Below are 24,758 nucleotides of genomic sequence, written 5' to 3'. Positions count from 1 at the left end.
TGGATTGGTGCAGCTCCAGCCATTGTGGCCACTTAGGGAGCGACCAATGAATGGAAGATCTTTGTCTCTGTCTCTCTTTCTTTCTATAAATCTGCCTTTGCAATGAAAATAAATAGTTTTTTAAAAATTTTAAAAAACTTTAGAAATGCTGGCTACACTGCTATTTCCCCCTCATCCCTTTCCTGTGATTTTCTGTCAAGAGCTGTCTCTGTAATACTATGAAATAGGAGAAGAGCTTTATTTGCTTTTGTGGCTGTCTGAAAAAGCAGGATAAAGAAAAATGTCCAGATATCTGAATGTCTCAGAAATTAGGGTCAACTAGTATGACAAATTAAAATTTTTCTAATTAAAAATTTTTCAAAAAAATATGTATACAGAAGATGACTCAGGATGTTACAAACATCACACACACATGAAACAGCATGGATCTCTGAGTTAGGAGGAAGGACCAAAAGAAACTTTTAGTTTTCTTTCAGTTTTACTTTCCATGAAGTAAAGCCCCAGAAGCACGTGATTCTAAGCACATCGAGGCAGTGCTGCTCAACTTACTATCTTTAAACCAATTCAGTTTCTACAGATGTTGAAACAGGCTTTGTGGGGATTTAGCATTACTATTATGATGATGATGATGATCTTTCAGTGGGAAGTTACATGTGCTATGATATTGCGAGCTACTTCTCAGATATCACTTTAAAACTACAATTGTTTAATTGTTGTTTTTAATACATTGAATACTTCAGTAAAAAAAAAAAACACATCTCACAACAAGCCATTTCAGAATGTTTAAAGAACATTCTCCTTATTCTGTATTTAAAAAGTAAATTATAAACTGTTTCACACATTATGCAAAGAAGAAACCATGAGAAATGAGGACCAAAAATAAAATGATCCCTGGATGAAGTCCACGTGTGCAGAAGATGATTCAGGATGTTATAAATAACTCATGTGAGGAAAAGCAAACATGCAGTACTTGTATAATCATTCTCTGAAGAAAGGACATGTTTTATTCATCCTCAAGTTCCTTCGCACATTAATAATAAAAGCTTTTTCTATATTGTAAGTCCAGCTGTTGTGCCCAAAGAAAATCCAGATTCTTTTAAGATGAATTTGCTTCTTTTTCATCTGATTCATCATCCATAACCTAAAACCAAAAGATGAAGAGAATTTAAGACTTAAGGAAAGGATTATAAACTGTTATTTTTCTTACTTTCATAATACTTGTTTGCTTTAAAAACTCTACTCCAGAACAATGCATGACAATCTAACAAAAATAAATCAACAGTCCCAAAGCACAAAATTTGAATGACAATCTGGTATTCTAATAATGTAAAAGCAATCTAAATATTTACATGTTCATTAAACATTGGTTTCTTTTTCTTATCTTTTTTTTAAAGATAGTGCCAGTTCAGCTCCCGGCTTATGGCCTGGGAAAGCAGCAGGAGATGACCCAAGTCCTTGGCTAGACCAATGCGGGAGACCTGGTGGAGGCTCCCGGAACCTGGCATCAGAATGGTGCAGCTCTGGCCATTGTGACCTTCTGGGGTGTGATCCAGCAGATGTAAGAGCTCTGTCTTTGTTCCTCTTTATGTTTATAACTCTGCCTTTCAAGTAAAAATGGAATAAATCTTTTTTAAAAATAACTAGTGAATACCCAAAGGGAAAAAATTTAAAGATTAATATCTTTCTATGAGTTAATGTATTACTCAGATAATAACTGCTTTAAAAGGAAAGAACTTTCTAAACTCAAGAATGTTTTCTTTCCTCACCACACCTTCTACAATTACAATGCTAATTCAAGTTTATACTCTGACAGCCAATTCCTTGCTCCACCCTGAACATATGAAATGACCCTTTGTCAACCCAACAAGGTGTTACCTAATAGAATTTTTTAAAAGCTGTATAAAGTATAGTGGAACAAAATGTTTCTTTTTTAATATATAAAGGGATTTTATTCTAAGACAAGCAGTGAAAGACAACTATCTCACAATTTTTGTTTTAGGTGCAGGAAAAATGGATATTTAGTTCCAACGAACTTTTTATTTAGTCATTTGAAAGGCAGAGAAAGAGAGACAGAGGTCTCCCAACTGTTGATTCATTGCCCAGATACTCCCAACAGCTGAGGCTGGGCCAAGTGTAAGTCAGGAACCAGAAACTCCATCTGAGTCTCCCCGTGGGTGGGAAGGAACCCAAGCACTTGAGCCAATAACTGCTGCCTCCCACACTAAGCATTAGCAAAACCTAAACCATTAGGAGCACAGGCAGGACTCAAAACTAGCATTCTGACATGGGATGTGACTGTCACAGGAACTGTCTTTTAACTGTTGCATTAAATGCCTACCTACTCCCAAGACATTAATATTTTATGTCCAATCTCAGTAATATACAGAACTAATGTTGTCAACTCCTATTTTAGCAGAGTTATTCCTAAATTTGCAATAATATTCCCCCAAGTACATTTAATACAACTATGTACAGGACATTTGCAAGACACAGGTCTAGTTGTTACAAAGAACTTCAAAGGTCCAGTTATGATGTCAAGTCTCTCGGCGAGCTTATTCATAAACACTAAGCTGAAGGTTTGGATCAAAGTAGAGCTTATTTCTAAGCAGGGACTGATAAAATGGGTGCTATTACCACCAGGTATGAATGATCATCAAGTAGCCCTTATTGAATGACCTGAGGAGTTTTTCAAATTTCAAATTACCACACATTTGTTAGATGATCTCACTATTAGAGCTGACAAGGTGCTGTCATTAGTTCTCTAGTTTCTGCAAGCAGGAAAAAACATGCTGAAATCAAGCCATAGATAAAACTCTAAACCTTAGTCAATATTCAAAGTAAGATTTTGTACCAGAAAGTATGATTCTTTAAGAGCATCTCACCTGTATGTTCTCAGTTTTTCCCTGCCTTTCAGATAAAGATAAATGATGTCATGGAGCTCTTCCACTCTTCTACTAAAGACTTTCAAAATTCATGGATAATCCTGCATGGTGGAGGTGGGCATTTGGTCCAATTCCCCGGTTAAAACATACATATCTGATGCGGGTTGCCTGGGTTCAAGTCACAGCTCCTGATTCCAGCTTCCTTTGGCGGCCAGAGGTGGCTGGTAACAGCTCATGTGTTGGTTTCACATGTGGGAGACAAGGATTGCATCCCTGGCTTCCAGCTTCAGCCTACTGGCTGTGATGGGCATTTGGATATTAAACAACGGGTGGGGGCCCTCTCTTTCTCTCTCAAAATTAAAAACTGCATGATGTTTTAAATATTCTTTTAATATTTTAAAAAATATTTACTTGAAAGGCAGAATTCAGAAAGAGAGAGAGACAGAGAGAAGTCATTCATTCTGCAAATGACCACAACAGCTAGAACTGGCTCAGACTGAAGCCAGGAGTTTCTTCTGGGTCTCCCATGTGGGTGCAGGGCCCACACGGTTGGGCCCCCATCCTCTTGGACTATCCTCTGCTGCTTTCCTAGGCACATTAGCAGCAAGCTGAATCAGAACTGAAAACAGCTGTACCCACAGGTACCCACATGGGACACCAGTAACACAGGCAGTATAATAACCAGTTACAGTGCCAGCCTCTCTCCATAATTTTCTACCATCAAGCCACTGGATGAGTCTCAGTTTCCTTATGCAATATGGCACTGCAGTTTAAGTTCCTGTTTGAGACACAGGCATCTCTGGTGGAGTCTTGGTTATGCCACTTCCAATCCAGCTCTATACTGGTGTGCCCAGGAAGCAGCCGTACTTTAATACCTGCTACCCACATGGAAGCACTAAAAGGAACTCCTGTCCTGTAAGTTATGGCTATTTGGGGAGTGAATCTGTGGATAGAAAATTTCTTTCACTCTCTCAGTTTTTCTCTGCCTTTCAGATAAATAAATGTGTTTTTTTGAAAATGGGAATGACTTACTTATTGAACTGTTATTAGAAGATTGAGATAATATTTATACAAATTCTTTGCACATAGTAAGCTCTTTATCATTATAATGTACTTTTAAATAAGGAGGCTTCAAGTCTATGAAAACTGCAACGCTAAGTTCTACTCCTCAAAGACTGAACATGAATTTTTTTTCTTTTTAAAAAGTGATTTCAAACTCTTATATAATATTGGCATACCTGTTCTACACCTTCCACTTCTGGAATATAAAACTGCAGCATGTTCTGAATTCCATTCTTCAAAGTAATGATAGAGCTGGGGCAGTTAGTACAAGAGCCTTGGAGTTTGAGCTGTACAATGCCATCTTCAAAGCCTTTGAAGATCACATCTCCGCCATCTTCCTGCACAGTCGGCCTGTGTCAGTGTTTGTGATATATGGAAAAGAACAGGAAACATGTAACACAGCTTGGTGGTTTTATATTTTCAAAATTCACAAGGTTAAAGCCACTTTCATGATAGAGAATACTAACTGCAGTGAAGTCCTAGAATTTTTTTTTCTGTTTTCAGAGAAAATGCCAAAATTCAATCATATAACTGAGTACACTTTATCAAAATCAGTAATAAATATTAAGCACTTAAGGTTTCAAGTTGCCTAACAATTATGATGACTACAAATGCCGGCTTCCTTGGTTTTCTGGTAAGCTTTACATTCCAGTATGGCACCAATATAGATGACTGCAGATCAGGTATGTACCATTCAATGAATTTTCATAAGAAGAACACACGTTCGTAACTACTTCTAGACAAGACACAGCACAAGTCGCAGCAAACCTTTGTGCTTTCTCCTCATCACTGGCCCCGAGCAGATGTAACCACTCTGCACATGTCGACCGCCACTGACTCGCCTTGCTTCTATCCTTTAGAAAGTCTACCTAGAAATCACAGAGTACTTATTCTTATGTATCTTATTTCTTTTTACTTTTTGGAAATTCAACCGCACTGATGCATATAGTAATTGTTTTTTCAATCTTATTGCTTTATGATATTCCATTAAGTGAATATGCCAGAATTTTATTATTTCTTTTTGTACACTGGTAGACATATGAGTTAATTTTAGCTTTACAAATAGTGTGCCCATCAAAAGTTTTGTAAATGTATTTTTGTTTGCGTACATATTTCAACTGGGAATAAGCCTGAGAATGAAACTGCTGGGCAAAATGCATGGTTATGTTCAGAGTTAGCAGATTCTGCCCGGGAGTTTTCTAGTTACATAAACTATTCCCACCAGCCGTGTTTGAGAGCTCTTGTTCCGCATCTTCAACAGTAACTGGTGTTAACTATCCTAGTGGAACTTTAGTGATCTTTCATTGTGGTTAAAATTTGACTACTTACAACTAAAGGACATTATTTATGTAAACATTGTCATATATGTATTATAAATAGCTTCTACTTTGTCGTTTGCATTTTCATGATAAATGTCATTTTTCACTAAGTTTTAATTTTACTATAGTTCAACTTATGTCTTTTCTTAATTTTTTTTTTAACTTGGAGGCCAGCATTGTGGCAAAGTACCTAAAGTCACAATCTACAATGCTGAGTACTGGTTCTTTTCTTGGCCACACCACTTCAAATCCAGCTCCCTGCTAAGGGTCTAAGAAAAGTGGCAGAAGATAGTATAAGTATTTGGGTCCCTGGTACCCTTGTGGGAAACTCAGATGAAGCTCCTGGCTCCTGCCTTTGGCCTGGTCTACTACTGGCCATTGCACTAACTGGGAGTGAGCCAGCAGATAGATTATCTCTGCCTCTCCTCTCTTTGTTAACTATGAATTCCAAACACATACACACATATACATAAAAAAAATTGATAGGGCTGAGGTGGTGGCACAATAGCTTAGGCTACCTGTGATGCCAGCATCCCATGGGTACTGGTCCAAGAACTGGTTGCCCTGTTTCCTATCTAGCTCACTGCTAATGGCCTGGGAAAACAGCAGAAGATGGCCCAAGTATTTGAACCCCTGACATGCACATGGGAGAGATGGATGGAATTCCAGGCTCCAGGCATCAGTCAGACCCATCCTAAGCCTTGTGGCCATTGAGGGTGTGAGCAATCAGATGGAAGATATTTGTCTCCTCATCTCTGTAACTCTTTCAACTAAATAAATGATTAAAAATTTATGCGAGGCAGGGAGAAAAAGAGCAGGCACTTTCATCTACTTGCTCATTACACAAATATCTCTAACAGTCAGGGATGGACCACAGCCAAAGCTGGGAGTCAGGAATTTAATCCCAGTCTCCAACATGGGTGTCAGGGACCAAATTACTTGAGCAAATTCTACAGCCTTCCAGGATCTGCACTGGCAGGAAGCTTTAACTGAGAGCTGGAGCCAGGTACTCTGATTTGAGATGTTGGCATCCCTACCTCATAGTAAATGCTAACCCAAATATCTACCCTCTGTAAGCCTTTTCCCTGATTTTTCTTTATCTTTTTTCTTATGTCCTACTGGTAAAAAAAAAAAAAAAATTACCTGTTGGGGCCAGCACAGCACACTAATCCTCCACCTGTAGTACCAGCATCCCATATGGGTCTTGGCTTATGTAACATGCTCCATTTCCAATCCAGCTCACTGCTAATAGCCTGAGAAAGCGTTGGGAAACAGTCTAACTGCTTAGGCCCCTGCATCTACATGGGAGAACTGGAAGATCTTGTCTCCTGGTTTTTGAACAAGTCCAGCTCTGGTCTTTGAGGCCATTTGGGGAATGAAACAGTGGGTGAGACTTCTCCTTTTTTCTCTCTAACTCTGCCTTTCAAGTAAAAATAAAATAAATCTTTACTAAAAATTTTTACCTATCCAATATAAGATGTGCAATTTCTTCTTTTAAAATCCCATATTCTTTGTTAGTGTACAGGTCTTTCTTTTTTAAAAATTTTTTAATAACATTGTATTATGTGACACAGTTTTATAGGTACTGGGATTCCCACCACCCCTCCCATAACCCTCCCTCCATGGTGGATTCCTCCACCTTGTTGCATGACCACAGTTCAAGTTCAGTTGAGATTCCTTCATTACAAGCATATACCAAGCATAGAGACAAGCATCTTATTGTCCAGATAAGTTCAATGGCTTTTTGGGGAGACCTTCTCTGGTCTGAAGGTAGAGCCAACAGAGTAAAAACCCAATCAATCAAAAGCCCCAACATATCATCAGCAACAATATACAATGTTATGGTATTAATTGATGTAATAGTGAGTAAATAATCTATTAAAAATAATGCAAGCTTTTAAGTTTACTTATTTGAAAGTTAGACTAGAGGGAGAGAGCAAGGAATGGAGGGAGAGCGAGCGGGATCTTCTAGGCACTGGTTCATTTCCCAGATGCCTGCACATATGGGAGCTCAGAGCCCACGCTCTAGCCCAGTGGAAGGGGCTCGAGCAATTGAGCCACCGTCTGCTGCCTCTCGGGTGTGCGTTAACAGAAAGCTGGATCAGAAGGAGAGGCGCTGACCTAGATGTGGCTCTCCAGTATGGAATGTTGGTGTTCCAAAGAGTAGTCTTAACCTGCTGCACAATGCCTGCCTCTAATACTTTTAAAATTTATTTTACTTCAGAGCAAAGAGAGGGAGAGAAGCTTCCATGCATGAGTTCACTCTCCAAATGGTTGCAACAGCAAGAGCTGAGCTGGAGCCAAGATTTTCTTCCAGATCTCCCATGTGGGTGCAGGGAACCATAGCTTGGGCCATCCTCTGCTGCTTTCCTAGGCCAGTAACAGGGTGTTGTATCAGAAATGGAGCAGCCAAAACTAGAACTGGTGCCCCTATGGGCTGCTGGTGCCAGAGGTAGAGCCTCTGCATTAGCCTGCTGTGGCAATGTACTTTTCCCTCTCATAGCTCTTTTTTCTAAAAGCATTATTTAGGTTCCAAATATATGGAAATTTTATTGTTATTAATAACTTGATCTTAGCCAAATGATAAGAAACAAGTTACTATTTAATAATTGATGTGTAGCGTAATCCCACTATAGTTAGACAAATTTATTTTCAGTAATTTTATACTTAATATTTGTTAAGGATTATTTTATAATCCAGCATTTAATTTATTTTGCACATCTTCCAGATATACTTAGAAATATCATTTGTGCTGACTGTAACAGTCTATATATATGTAAATTTAGTCAATTCTGTGACTTATACATTCAAAATTCTCTTACTGTCATTACCTTCAGGGCTTGTACTATTTATTACTGCTAGATATGTTAGACTTCCAGTACAACCACGGATAATCTAAATCTCATTTTAGTTTTGCCCAATATTCTTCATTTGAGTTTGTGTTACTAGTTGCATACAAGTCTTCCACTAGTACGAGTTCCTGTTAAAAATGATCTTTTGGGGCCCGGCGGTGTGGCCTAGCGGCTAAAGTCCTCGCCTTGAATGCGCTGGGATCCCATATGGGCACAGGTTCTAATCCCGGAAGCTCCACTTCCCATCCAGCTCCCTGCTTGTGGACTGGGAAAGCAGTCGAGGACGGCCCAAAGCCTTGGGACCCTGCATCTGTGTGTGGGAGACCTGAAGGAAGTTCCTGGATCCTGGCTCTGGATCAGCATAGCATCGGCCGTTGTGGTCACTTGGAGAGTGAATCATCAGACGGAAGATCTTCCCCTCTGTCTCTCCTCCTCTCTGTATATCTGACTTTCCAATAAATAAATAAATCTTTAAAAAAAATGATCTTTTGGGGGCAGGCACTGCGGCACAGCTGGTTAAACTGACACTAAAATGTCTGCATCCTATATCAGAGTACTTGGGATGGAGTGCCTCCTCTGATACTAACTAGCTTCCTGCTAATGTCCCTGGGAAGCAGCAGGTATGGTTCAAGTTCGTGGGCTCCTGCCTCTCCTGTGGAAGATCCAGGTGCTTCAGCCTGGGGCAGTCCTGTCTGCTGTGGGCATTAGGGAGTGAGCCAAAGGATGGAAGATCTCTGATCTCTATTACTCTTTTTCAAATAAATAAGCTATTTTTTAATTTAAAAACATATTTTTTATCATGAAATGTCTCTATGTCTATCAATGTCTTTGTCTTACTATTGTAAGGTACACTCTGTCTTCTCTCTGTATAGAAATACAAGCTTTCTCCCATTTATTCTTTAAATGCTATTGATTTCTCTCAATTTTTTTCTGTATTTTTATATTTAAGATATCTTTTTATAAGAAAGAATTAAAACAATTTTTAAAAATATATTGTTTATTTGAAAGACAGTTATAGTGACATAGAAGAGACACAATGATATACCTACTAGTTCGTTCCCAAAATGGTGACACTGAGCTAGGATGGGCCAGGTCAAAGCAAGGAGCTTAGAATTCCATCCTGGTAGGCCACATGGGAGCCCACGCAGTTGGGCCATTATTTTTTTATTGGAAAGTCAGATTTACAGAGAAAGAGAGACAGAAAGATCTTGCATCTACTGGTTCACTCCCCATGTGGTCTCAATGTCCAGAGCTGAGCCAATCCAAAGCCAGGAGCCAGGAGCTTCTTCCAGGTCTCCCATGTGGGTGCAAGGCTTTGTACATCCTTTACTGCCTTCCCAGGCCACAAGCAGGGAGCTGGATGGAAAGTGGAGCAGCCAGAACACAAACCAGGGCCCGGCGCGGTGGCGCAAGTGGTTAAAGGTCCTCGCCTTGCACGCCTGGGATCCCATATGGGCGCCGGTTCTAATCCCGGCAGCCCCGCTTCCCTTCCAGCTCCCTGCCTGTGGCCCGGGAAAGCAGTCGAGGACAGCCCAAAGCTTTGGGAACCTGCACCCGCGTGGGAGACCCGGAAGAGGCTCCTGGCTTCTGATTGGCTCAGCTCCGGCTGTTGCAGACACTTGGGGAGTGAACCGGTGGACAAAAGATCTTTGTCTCTGTTTTTCTCTGTAAATCTACCTTTGCAATAAAAATAAATAAATCTTAAAAAAAAAAAGTGTATTAATACATTTGGATTTCAATCACAGTTGTATTGTTTACTTCCTATTTGCACTCTTTTTGCTTGATTACATTATTATTGTTCTCGCCTTTATAGAGTTGTTTGCTACTCTTCATTGCTTAGCCTATTGGATACCTATTTGATCTGTTAGATTCTACTGTAACTTAATATTCTGCCAACACCTTAGAATATTTCCCTCCCCCAACCCTTTTTAACACCTCCTGTTACATCCACCAAGTTTTTGTACTTTGTTATTCTTTCAATTCTAGGTCTATTTAGAGATCTGTCTTATTACTTTGTCACTTATGCTTTTTTCCTGTGTTTCATCTATATATTTCTGTTTGGTAGTCTACTTTTCAACTGTGTGCAATCTAATGTTAAATTAATGAGTTAAGCTAGTTATTTACTTTTTGGCTTTAGAATTAAAAAGAAAAACAGATTTCAGTTCTCCAATGTAATTGCTCATCTCATCCTCTAATTCATGAACATTCTAATCAGTTGTTTTAGACATAGATGACAAGCTAGATAAGGCTATCTGGGGAACTGTTTTATTTTTCGTTAGTCTACTTTCTAAGTTTACCTAGTAATTCCTGACTGAATGATGGGCAATATGACTTGGGGTTATATTACATCCAGAAGGAATCATCTGGAATTAAGCTGACTCAATACAGGGAACCTTATCTCTGGTGTGTCCTCATTTCAAAGCTACAGTTCTCCAGGAAGCCCGACCAAGCAAGGACTTGGATCTTTCTAGATGTCTAAGCTTGCAAGGTGAGGATTTAGTCATTGCGCCATGGCACTGGGCTGTGCTTTTCGGTTCCTTAAGCCTTTTTCTCTATGCAGCTAAGAAAAAGCAAATCCCTTATGAAGACAATTTATCAGTGTTAAGCTTATTTTTCTATTAATTATTTTTACTTGACAAAAATTATCATACTTATCATGTACAGCCTGATGTTTTATAACATGTACATATTGGGAAATGGTCAAGTTGAGACAATCACATGTGTAAAGCTTACATACTTATCATTTTTATGTGTTGAGAAGACTGAGGATCTACTGTCAGTGATTTTTAAAATGCAATACATGGGGCTGGTGTTGCAGCACAGCCATTTTAGTTGCCATTCACAACACCAGCATCCCATGTGGGTACCGGTTCAAGTCCTGGCTGCTCCACCTAATCCTAATGTACTTAGGAAAGCAGCGGGAAGAAGGTCCAAGTCCTGGACTCCTGCATTCACATGGGAAACCGGGATGGAATTTTTGGTTTCCTCCTGGCTTAGACCCAGTTGTGGTCGCTTGGAAAGCAAAGCAACAGATAGATCTGTTTCTTTTTCTCTAACTCTACCTTTCAAATAAAGAAAATTTTGTGTTTTAAACATAGAGACTATAACACATACTATTAATTACATAGACATACTTTCTTCCCTGCTCACTGAGATTTGGGCACTTAACTCAGTGCTTTTCTGTCGTCCTTTCTATATAAAGTTTCAGGAAGCCTCGTTTCTCTGATTCTTAGTAGATGCCCTCTGCCCGGCTTCTGCTACTACAGGTTTACACCAAAAATCAGCAAATGTTCCAAGAGCACCTTCAGTGAGCTGCTTCTCAACAGAGGCCCAGCATCTCAAAACATGGCTGTTCTGGCAGCTATTGAATCAACAGCTGCTTTGGGCAGCTTTCAAGGCAATGTGCACAATGGTATTTTTATCATGATTTCCTAAGAATTCTCAGCAGGACTAATGGCCTGCTACAAGCTTAAGTGGAAGCCTGCTGTTCTCCATTCATTTAAATTCATTTTTGAAGAGCAACAGCCTGAAAACAGCAATTCATTTTCTCTCCATAATCCTCCCCACACTGTTCCATATTTTTTTCCTTTCTAAGAAATTTGGTATTGTAACAACATTGAAATAATGGCTGTGTAAATTTCTTCCCATGTTTAAAAAGATGGTGTGTTTCAAAATTTTAAGAAAATATAGACAAAGTACAGGTTTTATACTTATGGTGATATATGCTAACCTGTAGAGTGGAAATCCACTATAATCTCATAGACAACTAAATCTAAATTGTTACAATGAAAATAGCCTCTGCAGCATTTGAATTCAAATATAAAGGGGACATACCGTATTCTAGTATCTAATAATTCTTTAATCATTGCCACAACTTCATCATCTTCTTCTGACCCTAGAAAGATTACAAAAATTATCAAGAGTGGAAATTTTACAACCATGTGACTACATGTACTAAAACAGCACAGGACAGATGTTGTTAAGTGGGTTAAGCTACCCTTGTGATGCATCCTGATTGGAATGCTAATTCAAGTTCTGGATCCTCAGCTTCCTGTTAATGCATCCTGGGAAGGAACAGATGATGCCTAAAGTATTTGGGTCCCTGACACCCACATAGGAGACAGGTTCTGGCTCCTGGCTTTGGCCTGGCGCAACCCAAAACTTTTTGATCCTGCACCTGCATGGGAGACCTGGAAGAGGTCCTGGCTCCTGGCTTCAGATCTGCTCAAGCTCCGGCCTTTGCGGTCACTTAGGGAGTGAATCATTGGACAGAGGATCTTCCTCTCTGTCTCTCCTCCTCTCCATATATCTGACTTTCCAATAAAAATAAATCTTTTTGTTTTTTAGAAAGCACACCTACTTTATATTAAGTTACATTTTCAATTTCTCAATTTAGCTGCTTCTAAAAAGAAAATTATAGTATATATAGATATAAGCCATCTGGAAATTTCTGAACTGCTCTATAAAGCAGAACAAAAGTAGGAATTTCTTTAAAAACTTAAAAGAATTTTTTTTTTGAAAGGCAAGGACAGAGAGGTATGGAAAGATGAATGGCCAAACTGATCAATCAACTGATTGATCTATCAAACTCTTATCTAGAGGTTCACTCCCCAAATGCCCACAGCAGCTGGGGATGGGTGAAACCAAAGCCAGTAGCTGAGAACTCATTTTGGGGTTCCTACTTTGGGTGGCAAGAGCCCAACTGCCTGAGTCGGTGCCTGCTGTCTACCTGGGTGTGCTGTGCAGGCAGCTAAACCGGGGAGAGGGACTGGGACTCAACCTAGACATTCCAAAGGAACACAGGTATCTGAAAGGAAGTTTAATTACTCAGCCCAATGCCTGCTGACAAAAGTTATCTATTCATATTCTTTAGTTTTTGTTTTACTTTATAGGGTTATATACTGATCTTCACTAATAACTATTATTCTTTGTGACAGAGAAATATATTTACTTGTGGGAAAATCAAAAATGCAGAGAATTCAAGTTACACTATAACCTGACTGCTGGCAACCAATAAATAGCAACACACACCTCTAACTTTCAGTCTTTTCAAATAAAAGAAATAAAATATACTAATGTTCAAATTCTCTTGGATTGCCAAACCTAAGTTCTAGAGCTAAATATACTGAATAATGAAACTCTGTCTGCCGGGGAAGGGTGTTGTGGCACCATGCATAAAGCCTGTAACCACCTGAGTTGCCAATATCTCATACTAGTGCATTTCCAAAGCAGTCCTGCTGTGGTTATGATTTGGTTTCTTGTTTATTCACCTGGAAAGCAGCAGACAAATGGCCCCCACACTGACTACCTGGCTGAAGCTCCTGGCTCCTGGCTCCAGCCTGGCCCAGCTCTAGCTGTTATATGTATTTGTGTTCCTAGGGTTTCTGAATAAGACGTGAGAATAAAGTAGCAAAGCTAAAATAAAAGGCTAAATATTAATTTTTTTAAAAGAATTTCTTCCCAATTTTTTTAAAGATTTATTTACTTTTATAGGAAAGGCAGATCTACATAGAGGAGGAGAGACAGAGGAAGATCTTCAGTCTGCTGATTCACTCCCCAAGCAGCTGCAATTGCTGGAGCTGAGCCAATATGAAGCCAGGAGCCAGGAGCCTTTTCCGGGTCTCCCATGTGGGTACAGGGTCCCAAGGCCTGGGGCCATCCTCTACTGTCCTCCCTCCCAAGCCACAAGCAGGGAGCTGGATGGAAAGAAAGGCTGCTGGGATTAGAACCAGCACCCAGCAAATGCAAGGTGAGCCCTGGGCCCCCAAATGTTAGTTATTAAATACAACATAATACCTGCTTCTCCCGAGGACGTTTCTTCAGTAACCAGGGGTAAGCCAGATGCAAAGAAATCCATGATAGTTGCATAAATATCTGGTTTCAGTAAATTCCAGTCTAACTCTTCATTATCCTATAAACATTTTTAAAAAAGAATGACATTTCCTCTCAGCCAACAACAGAGAAGCACAGAACACAATCTAACATTGTTCCAGAATCTTCTATATACATCCTGTAATGCGCAACAGTTCCCACTTCTGGAGGGGCTCACTTATATGACTTTCAGAAAATACAATATTAGAACATCCTCCATTCACTCAGTCACTCAACCAAGTTTAATTAAATGCTATGAAGGTACTAGGTCTTGCACAGGAAATAAATATTATAAGATTTTTTTCTATTATGTAAAGAAAATGTAAACATTAAGTAGCTTATGTCTTTAAAGAGAATGATAAAGAGATTTCCATTATCTTTATTTAATATACAGAACATTCCAGAATTATTCAAAACATTCAACTTAGATATAGTAATTAGTAGTGAGGAAATTCAATAATGCTATTGTAGAACCATGGATACTCTGCCAGAGGACTTGTGAACTGTCAACAAGATCCGTAAATTTAAGAAAGACTCCAGGGACAGACATCTGGCCTGCTTCATCTGAGCACACAGCTCTGATTCCCAACTCCTGCTAATGTGGACCCAGGGAGGCAGCAAGGGCGACGCAAGGCAGTTGGGCGTCTTCCAACCGTGGGAAACTTGGATTGAGTACCTGGTTCCTGACCTCAGCCCAGGCTTCAGCCAAAACACAGGAACACTTCGGAGGAGATCAGTGGGCTCCCTATACCTGTCTCTAACTCTCAAATTAGTAAATAAATGATTTTTAAAGAGAAAGATTTCAGGCCCTGCATGTAACGTAGTGGCTAAGGTCCTTGCCTTGCATGTGCCAGGACTCCATATGGGCGCTGGTTTCTGTCCCAGCTGTTTCACTTCCCATTCAGCTCCATGCCTGTAGCCTAAGCCTTGGGACCCTGCACCTGCGTGGGAGACCTGGAAGAAGCTCCTGGCTCCAGATGGGCTCAGTATTGTAGTTACTTGGGGAGTGAACCACTGGATGAAAGATCTTTCTGTCTCTCTTTTTCTCTGTAAATCTAACTTCCCAATAAAAAGTAAATACATCTTAAAAAGAGAGAGATTTTGTAAGCTTCTCATCCATAAAAGCAGATAGGATTACTCAGTTATCTGGCCAGTACTAACACCTGGAAAAAATAAAGGTAAATTCTGCTAATTTTAGTTTTTAAAAGAAAGCTCTCCAGGAAGAAAAAAACTACCATGTGCAGTCTATTTAAACTTTCAGGATGCTTTTAGTTGTGGCCCACGTGTAAATACTATTACAAATTGAGTCTACATGATAGTATTCTTTTCCAAAGATTTATTAATTCTTACTTGAAAGGCAAATTTACAGAGAGAAGAGTCAGAGCAACAGAGATCTTGCATCCGCTGGTTCACTCCCCAAATGGCCACAATGGTTTGGAGCTAGGCTGGTCTGAAGCCAGGTGCCAGAAGCTTCCTCTGGTTCTCCCATGTTTGTGCATGGGACAAAGGAGTAGGGCGAATCTCTGCTGCTTTCCCAGGCCATCAGCAGAGAGCTGGATTATACTAGAACAGCTGGGACTTGAACTGACACCTATAAGGGATGCCAGCATTGCAGGCAGAGGCTTAGCTTCCTACAAGCTAGTGCAGGCTGAAAAATGAACTTTATTTTCTGTTTTAAAGATTTATTTATTTTTACTGGAAAGGCAGATTTACAGAGAGAAGGAGAGACAAAGATCCTCTATCCACTGGTTCACTTCCCAAGTGGCAGTAATGGTTTGAGCTGAGCCAATCCAAAGCGAGGAGCCAGGGGCTTCTTCCAGGCCTCCCATGTAAGTGCAGGGTCCCAAGGCTTTGGGCCATCCTCTGTTGCTTTCCCAGGCCACAAGCAGGGAGCTGGATGGGAAGGTGAGCAGCCAGGACATGGACTGGTGCCAACATGGGATTCTAGCACTTCAAGAGGGAGGATAAGCCAATGGAGTCATCACAGCAGGTCCAAATTGTACTAATTTTATCATGATACTAAAAAACCATTTTAGAGGAGATGGTGCTGTGGTACAGCGGAGTGGGCATCCACTTGCAATCCCAGCGTCCCACACTAGAGAGCCACTTCTAGTCCCAGCTACTCTACTTCCAACGCAGCTTCTTGCTAATATGGCTGGTAAGGCAAGAGAAGATGGCCCAAGGACCTGTGCCACCACCACCCACACGGGAGACCAGGACAGAATTCCTGGACTAAGTTTGACCCAGACTGGGTGTTGTAGCCTTTTGGGGAGTGAGCCAGCAGAAAAAGGATATCTTTTTTTGTCACTCGGCTTTTCAAATAAATAAGTCAATCTTTAAAAACAAACAAACAAAAACAATTCAGAGACAGGAAACAAAACATAAGATAAATGAACACTGTTATGGATATAAGATCTTGTAAAATTAATGAGACAACAAGTTCTAAGAAATATTATAATAAATTATTTGGAAGAAGGGTAAATGGTCATTTACAAAGTATAGAAAAAAAACTGATACTAAAAATATTTTTAGTGGTGTGAATGATAATAATAAAGTCAGCATAAAAGCTGTAAATAGGGGCCCGGCGCGGTGGCGCAAGTGGTTAAAGGTCCTCGCCTTGCACGCCCGGGATCCCATATGGGCGCCGGTTCTAATCCCGGCAGCCCCGCTTCCCTTCCAGCTCCCTGCCTGTGGCCTGGGAAAGCAGTCGAGGACGGCCCAAGGCTTTGGGACCCTGCACCCGCGTGGGAGACCCAGAAGAGGCTCCTGGCTTCAGATCGGCATAGCATCGGCCGTTGCGCTCACTTGGGGAGTGAATCATCGGACGGAAGGTCTTCCTCTCTGTCTCTCCTCTCTGTATATCCGCCTTTCCAATGAAAAAATAATAAAAATAAATCTTTAAAAAAAAAAAGCTGTAAATACATATATACATTTAGAGAAAAACAGGACACATATAGTGATGCAGGCAATTTTTGAAAAATAATCAAGTAACAAAGTGAGAGAAAACAAAGCAAATTCAATACAATTAATTGTGATAAATTTATTATATATATATATCAAATTTCACAAAAATGAAAAGCAAATGTTAGCAGTATATTAATATAAATAAATGCAATATACCAAAGAACAGATATTCTAGGGCAAGAATTGGACTCAGATAAAACTAAACTTAATTCAAGCCTTTGCTATAACCGCATGTATACCTTTGTAACAGTGATGAAATCTGGCCCAAAGAACACACTTTTTACTCCTTCGATTCGAAACAACTGCCTGTGAATCAAAAATAGATAGATTACAAAATTTTCTGTTATGGGAGAGTTTAAACACATACAGAAGTAGAGAGAAAACTCTAAGAACACCCAGGTGGTCAGCAGCAGCTCCACCAGTTGGCACCTCATGTTCAGTGGAATCTCATCCTCTTAAGCCAAGATCTAGTGATGCCACTCCCAGTAACTTACTCAAGAGAAGCAAAAACACACGCCCACCTTCTTGTACATGAATCTTTACAGTAGCCTTATCTATAACTGCTACTTACACATCCCGACATATCCATCAACAGGTGAACGACAAAACACACTGTGTATGCGTGCAAGGTAGCACTACTTGACAACAAAGAGGAATGAACTACTGACATGCACCAAGATGACTCTCACGTCTGAAGTAAAACGCCTTGCTAATGTATTCATTCAGTTATTTAGTTAACAAATAATTGGATACCATTGGAATTATCAGCCACTGTATAAACACCAGTGATACAATTGAGGAGCAGGAAAGACTGGTCCCACAACAGGAAAGTTGACACAGCAGTTCAGTGCAAAAACATTCTCAACTAACATTACCCTCGCTTGACTGAAGAGAATACATTTTGTGTCCAGGAAATAGGCTATTTTCAAAAGGTCATCTGAGAAGGGCCTTTGCCAATGGAACATCTGACAGAAGTACTCTCCAAAAGAAGCATAACTGAATTAACCAGGAAACTTTTAACCTTTATATTTTCTAAACATAAAATATGCAAATGCATTCTTGACATAAACCTTTCTAAGTGCAAAGTTAAAATGCCCTTCAATAGTGCCTCTCAAATCCTACAACATTGGTCACTGCTGCTTTGTGGCTTTTAAAAAATTTATTAAAAGTACTTACTTATTTTACTTGAAAGTCAGAGTTACAGAGAGAAAAAGGGAGACAGAGAGCTCTCCCATCCACTCCCCAAATAACTATAAAGACCAGAGCTCAGCCGGCCTGAAGCTGGGAACCAGAAGCTTCTTCCAGGTCTCCCACGTGGGAGGTTCATTCCAAAAATGTCATAATTGATTAGTTCTGGCATATATTTATACAGGTTTCTATCTAATAAATTTAAAAACTGTCCCACTGACTCATCAAAAAAAAAAATCATGCTGTGATCAGCATTGTGGCACAGTGGGTTAAATTGCCTCTGGCCACAATGGTATCCCATAATGGCCACTGGGAGTCTCGGCTACTCCACTTCTGATCCAGCTCCCTGACAGCACACCTGGGAAAGTAGCAGAAGATGGCCCAAGTACTTGGGCCCCTGCTATCCACATGCGAGAGCTATATGCAGCTTCTGGCTTAGGACCATTACAACTTTCTGGGACTGAACCAATGGACGAAAGATTTTCTCTCTCTCCCTTTCTCCCTTCTCCCCCACCCCTGCTTCCTCTGCTTCTCCAAAACTCTTTCAAATAAATAAATGAATCTTTCTAAAAATGTTTTGAAGATTGAGTGATTATCAATTTAATGAATTTTTCCCTCAAGTAAAAATACAGACTTTGGGGGGCCAGCATAACGGTACAGCATGCAAATCCTCTGCTTGTGGCACCAGTATCCCATATGAGCACGACTGGTGTCCTGGCTACTCCACTTCCAATCCAGCTCCCTGCCTATGGCTTTGGAAGGCAGCAAAGAATAGCCCAGGTCCTTGGGCACCTGCACACACATGGGAGACTGAGAAAAAGCTTCTGGCTTTGGATCAGCTCAGCTCCAACCACTGCAACCATTTAAAAAATGAGCCAGCAGATGGAAGATCTCCATTTCTGTCTCTCCTCTCTGTAAGTCTACCTTTCAAATAAAAATAAATAAATCTTTTTTTTTTACAGAGTTTTATTTATTCATATTATAGAGCTCTCAATTACTGTACTCTTCAGGATAAGGGTTTTCTAAAGTCAAATTTATTTACTTTTCAAGTTTTATATTCACTTCCTTATAAAGTCAAAGTTACAGAGAAAGAAAGAGAATCTTCTCTCCTCTGGTTCACTCCCAGATGGCTACAAGAGCCTGCTCTGGGTGAGATCAAAGCCAGGAGACAGGAGCTTCTCCTTGGTCCCCCATGTGGGTATAGGGACCTACGCAGTTAGACCACCTTCCACTGCTTTCCCAGGTCATTAGCAGGTAGCAGGATCATAAACAGAGCAGCTGGGACACAAATGGGTATCTATATAGGATGCTGGCGTCACAGCTTACAGCTTCACTTGCTATGCCATACAACAATGGCCCCTAAAATCAAGTGTTATTTTTCTTTACCTTGTAGTTAAATAAATAAAGTCATGTATTATCTACCATGAAAAAATGCAGTACATATAAAAATGCAATAGCAAAACAAAGCTATTAGCCCCAAAGTCAGTAATTTGCTAAAGTGGAAGAAAACAGCATATACCTAGCCAGAGGGGAGCAAAACGCTGAAGCTGGCGTAGGAAAATCCATGGTCCTTGTCTCAAGAACTGGCTTTCCTGGTATAAACTTTAAACTGTTGGGATTTGGGGTATCTTGTGTTTGAATGAACATGTATCTCACTGAAAGAGAAAAAGAAAGAATGTTAGTCTAGAAATAATGTAGTTCATAAGCTTATGGATTATGGTCATTTTTAAAGAAACAGAGGTGGTAAAGAAAATGGGATAAAAGAGAGCAAAGCTTTACTGTCCAACTAACAATATAAGAGTTTATAAAGGCAAGGAAAAAATATATCAAAATATTTAGGATAACTACATAGAATTGTATATTAGCATTCTGATGATTTAGATGACTCTGTTATCCAACAGAGTCCATCAACTCCACATGTAACGGGCAAGGCACAGTTCTGTTAGTCTCTGAAGCGGAATTCACTCTAAGGTAAAATGTTACCTGTGTTATTACACAAGGCTGTAGGTAGTGGGGAAAGAGATTTTCGAACAAACTGATGCAAAGGCTGTTTCTTAACAGTGTATGGATTTATCATCATATGATGGAACCTGCATTGTAAAAAACAGTAAACGACATTTTAAGAGAGCTGATCTTTTAGTCAGTTACTTCTTATTTGTAAAAATTAGACATATGTAACATATAAAATTAACTAGTAATAAATAATTATATAACGTTCATTTTCCATGTATATCCTCTCCACTTACACACACAGTATCCACAAACTATTTGAAAGCAGTTATTGCTCAAATGGAAGCAGCGCCTCAATAAACAGTTCTGCTCTCTACAGGGCAGGGTAACATTCAGAAGTGAGAAACTGAAATGTGTCTGTAATAGTGATTTGCAACCTACAGCTCCACATTCTTGGCTTAAAGTCACTTAAAGAAAGAACTCAAAGAATTATGAACTTTGACTTCATGTTTAACAAAATTGAGAGCTAAGTCATAGTCACGCAAGACACATGAAGATGCGAGAGGTCTTCACGGTGAATCCCGGCTCTGGGACGTACATAGCCCTAACAGAGTCCTGGCTCCACTTCTGATTCCAGCTTCTGGCTACCATGCATCTGGTGACAGCAGGAGATGGCTCATGTTTGTGGATCCCTGCCACCCGTGTGGGAGATTCGGATTGAGATCTGGGCTCCTGGTTTTAGCTTGGCCCTGTTCCGGCTACTGTGTGCATTTTGGGAGAGTGAATCAGGAGATGGAAGATTTCTGTCTTATAAGTAAAATGAAAAAACAAAGTCACTTAAAGACAGAAGCTTCCTCATTTTCTGTTCTGTATCCCTATGTTTCCCTAAATATAACACACACATCTTGTCTTGAAAAGTACTTCAATTCTTCAGGAAAAACATTTATACAAGAACATCATCTTTATTTTGTATACTTTCAGAACAAAATAAACACCACCAACACCCAAAAAAACTCACAATACACAATATCCAATCCCATTGTCAAATTAAGGAATGGGGCTTGAGGCTCTTGTTTTCTGCCTTAAGACACAGAACAGGAGAGAAAAACAGATCACTAGACATTCCAAGGGGAACCGGTGAGGACGGGACCACTCAAGGTTGCTGGGGCGATTCTTCAGAAAATCTTCCCTAAAACGTCCTCCCAAGCGCCAGAGCAGCCAACCATCCACGTGCTTGATAACAGGAAACATTAACCAAAGTGTCATAGTTTTCATTATGATTATTTAAGAAGTTTATTTATTTTTATTGGAAAGGCAGACTTACAGAGAGGAGAAACGGAAAGATCTTCCATCCGCTGTTTCACTCCCCAAGTGGCCACAACAACTGCAGCTGAGCAGATCCCAAGTCAAGAGCCAGGATCCCAAGGCCTTGAGCCTTCCTCGATTGCTTTCCAGGCCACAGGCAGGGAGCTGGATGGGAAGTGGAGCAGCCAGGATACAAAACAGTTCCCATTTGGGATCCCAGCATGTGCAAGGTGAGGATTTAGCCACTGAGTCATTGTGCTGGGCCCATTTTGATTTTTTTAAAAAGCATTAATAGGCTAATTTTCATGGCCCAGACCAATGAAAACCAAAAGGAGGAAAAGCCAGAAAAAGGAGAAAAATGATAAAAGTCAGAAAAGGGATAAAAGTAGGCTTTGATAGTGAAGAATTCTAGAACTCTGACGGCAAGCTACTTTAAAATCAGTTTAAAATATTGGTGGGGCCTGCAGGAGCTTAGCAATGGTAGTGAGCTTAGCTGCCGCCTACAAAACTGGTCTCCCACACAGAGCTCCTGTGTGTATGCCAGCTGCTCCACTTCTGATGCTAACGTGCCTGCACAGGCAGCGGAGGGTGGCCTGAGCGCATGGGCACTGCCTTCCACACAGGCGTTGGGATGGAACTCCTCGCTCCTGGCTTTCACTGTGGCCGTTTGAAGAGTAAACAGCAAACAGAACATATTCTGCCTTTCATACAAACATATTAAATGTTTTTAATGTATTGTTATCCACTACAACTGGCATTTCACAGAAGCCATTGAAGACTTTTAAGCACTGACGTCATTTTTGTGATCATACATATAAGCACATGTAAAAATGGTTAACTTATTTGACAGAGAGGAAGAGCGTGTGTGTGTACATGCTCCCCCACCGGTTCAATCTCCAAAATGCTGGGTCTGGCCTAGAGCAGGCTGCCTGAAGCTAGCAGTGAGGAGTTCAACCCACAAATGAGTGGCAGGAACCCAGGTGTTGGGGCCAATGCTGCTCCCTCCCAGGCTCTGCCTTAGCAGGAAGCTGAAGTCAGGCAGGAGCTGGGGATGGGGTCAGACCCCAGCACTCTGCCAGGCAATGCAGGCATCCCAGCCGCTGGGCCACACGCCTGTCACAGCCTCAAAACACACACACACATACGCTTCTGTGTTACAGGCAGAAGTGATGATGGACAGAAGACTGCTGTCACAAGGAAGAGTGAGCATCGATTCACTAGCTTACAGGTTACTGAACTTTTTTTCCGACCTTCAGTAATCCCTACATTTTATTTATACACAGAAGGCCCCTGTCTTGGGACACTGTGGTACTATAACCACAGAAAGCTTCCAAGATGCTACTGGACAGACTGAAGGAAGGACTGGCACCGAGTACTCACAAAGAATAAGCACCAGTGACATGACAGAAACCACACGGGGCAGGGAATCATGCAATCCATGAAGCCCTGACCACCTCCCTCTCAAGAGGTGAGCACAGCCAGGGCGGGGGAGGCGACCACACTCGGGGTGACACCAGCCGGGACGGGGGAAGTAACCACAGTTGGAATGAGAGACCACCTTGGCTGTGCTCACTACTTTAAATTATATGACCCTAGTACAGGTCTCATAATTTTATCAGTATCTTTTTTTCCATCGGATTGCAAGCTTATTAAAGGATGAGAGCATCTTCCTTCCTATGTCCCCAGCTACCAGCACTCTGGCCTCGTTCCTCACAGTCACTTCATCAAAGCTGGGATGACTGCACCTAGTGCCCGTAAGAGGTGCTGAAGGCAGTGCCAGGTCCTGAGGCTAGAGTTCCATAAAGGGAAACCATGACCACAGGAGGTCCACAAACGACCAGTGGAAACACCTTTATCTCACTCCTTAAGTCTCTCTGGGAATACTCTGGAAGGTCAGTTTTCATGTCCCTCCGGTCGGGGAAAGGCAGCGGACTGATTACTGAGATATCTTGAAGGGCACACAGGGCTAACTATCAACACTAAGAAACAAATCTGAACTTCAGAGCATCAATACTGAAAAATCGGGGTGAGACACCTCCATTATTCTCTGATTGATGCTGACAGGTGCCTTTAGGAAGCAAAACTCCAAGGCAGGGACAGGGAAGCGAGAACACATGCGACTCTCGCCTTGGAGTCCCAAGTCTTGGAAGCTGTGTGGCTTTGGACGTGTCCCTCCTCCCCTCCCTGGGCCAGGCAGAGGAAGTGAGCAGGTATGTTCCTCCTTTTGATGTGCATGCTGTTTTCGTGTTGATGCACCCTGCAATGTGTCCACAGCCGGGCTCTGGCCAGCCCCCCGAGCGCCGGGGCCCGACGCGTGGCGCCGTCCAGCCACTGCCGTGCCCCTCACGCTGACCCCACTGCGGCGATGGGGGAGGGCACCAGAGGCACAGCTCTCCCCCCACCTGGGGAGGACCGGCCAGGCGGCGACCGCTCAGCGGCACAGGTTCACAGACTCCCCTCCTCGGAGCTCCGGACCCGTCACCTACCGACCGCGCAGCCCCGCGGCAGCAGCCGCAGCTCCCCAGACCCGCCGGGCCGCCGCCGCCATCTTAGTCCAGGAGTGCGCAAGCGTGGACAGGCCTCGCCCCTTGGCCCCGTGGCAGAAGCCTTGCGCAGGCGCACGCCAGCCGGGAGCTAGGCGAGCACTGGGACGAGCGCACCCTGCAGGCCGCGGGCGGTGCTGCTGCGAGCACGTCAGCCTGCGAGCGCCCGTCCTGAGCCTGAGAAGGGGAAAGGGGAACTGGAAGAGAGAAAGGAAGGGAAAAGCATCTGTGCTCGGCTTGAGAAGACGCTTTCGGTGGGCCTCGCCGTGCTCCGCACGTGCGTGAAGAGTCGTACTTTCCTTTTCTTCTAGCCGGGTTTCTCTCTAGTACTTGTTCCGCTGCCCGAGTGCCCCGTTCCCTCTAAGGGACCCTGCTCCTCTCCACACCCCACTCGGTGGCAGGTCACCGGAATTCTGCAAAACATCTCTCCTGAAACTTTTACTCCTTTCTCCTGCTCGCCTCCCATGGGGGCTGCACCGGCGTGGCTGCTAATCCTGTGGACTGGGCTTGCTTGTGTTAAACAGCCTTTCGCCGGATAGACATGAATATTTTACTGGATTCCAAAGCAAAGTACAAAAGCCCATGAACTACGCTTCCAGAATCTTCCAGGGATACAGCCAATGTTTCCTAGGATAATGGTAGTTAGGTGTGTTATTAAGTATGGACTAAACATAAAGATTGATTCATTTTCAGCCTTACTCAGAAGCGCTGACTTTAAATCTCTATAGAAGAGGCTGTGAACTGTTAACAAGTCCTGCTGATAGACTGTGACGCAGAGAACGCTGTGAGAACCGCTGTGCCTGAAGCTTTGTATACCTCAGT

The 24,758-nt window shown here is 41.7% G+C and overlaps 1 protein-coding gene across 1 annotated transcript; it reads right to left on the bottom strand.

The window, feature by feature from the left end:
• Positions 1-778: 778 nt before the first annotated feature.
• On the bottom strand, positions 779-23,959 carry NFU1 (NFU1 iron-sulfur cluster scaffold). Its single transcript, XM_040993283.1, has 8 exons — positions 23,880-23,959; positions 20,122-20,228; positions 19,658-19,793; positions 17,190-17,256; positions 13,912-14,026; positions 11,950-12,010; positions 4,121-4,295; positions 779-1,141 (listed from the first exon to the last, which is right to left on the bottom strand). Exons 1-8 carry the CDS (start codon positions 23,939-23,941, stop codon positions 1,097-1,099), a joined length of 768 nt encoding a protein of 255 aa, XP_040849217.1. The 5' UTR covers positions 23,942-23,959; the 3' UTR covers positions 779-1,096.
• Positions 23,960-24,758: the final 799 nt, after the last annotated feature.

This window comes from Ochotona curzoniae, unplaced genomic scaffold (assembly GCF_017591425.1).
Source record: "Ochotona curzoniae isolate NIBS_2020 unplaced genomic scaffold, NIBS_Ocur_1.0 contig_883, whole genome shotgun sequence".
Taxonomy (NCBI): domain Eukaryota; kingdom Metazoa; phylum Chordata; class Mammalia; order Lagomorpha; family Ochotonidae; genus Ochotona; species Ochotona curzoniae.
Note: the sequence above shows the minus strand (reverse complement) of the source record. Positions and strands in the feature narration are given on the sequence as shown.

Excerpts from the sequence above, each read along its gene's own strand:
- NFU1 (XM_040993283.1), bottom strand. The coding sequence starts at position 23,941 with ATGGCGGCGGCGGCCCGGCGGGTCTGGGGAGCTGCGGCTGCTGCCGCG. Across the intron at positions 17,257-19,657 it reads TTTTGCTCCCCTCTGGCTAG|GCAGTTGTTTCGAATCGAAG; the intron begins GTATATGCTGTT and ends TTTGATTCACAG. Across the intron at positions 1,142-4,120 it reads AAGTGGAAGGTGTAGAACAG|GTTATGGATGATGAATCAGA; the intron begins GTATGCCAATAT and ends TTTTGGTTTTAG.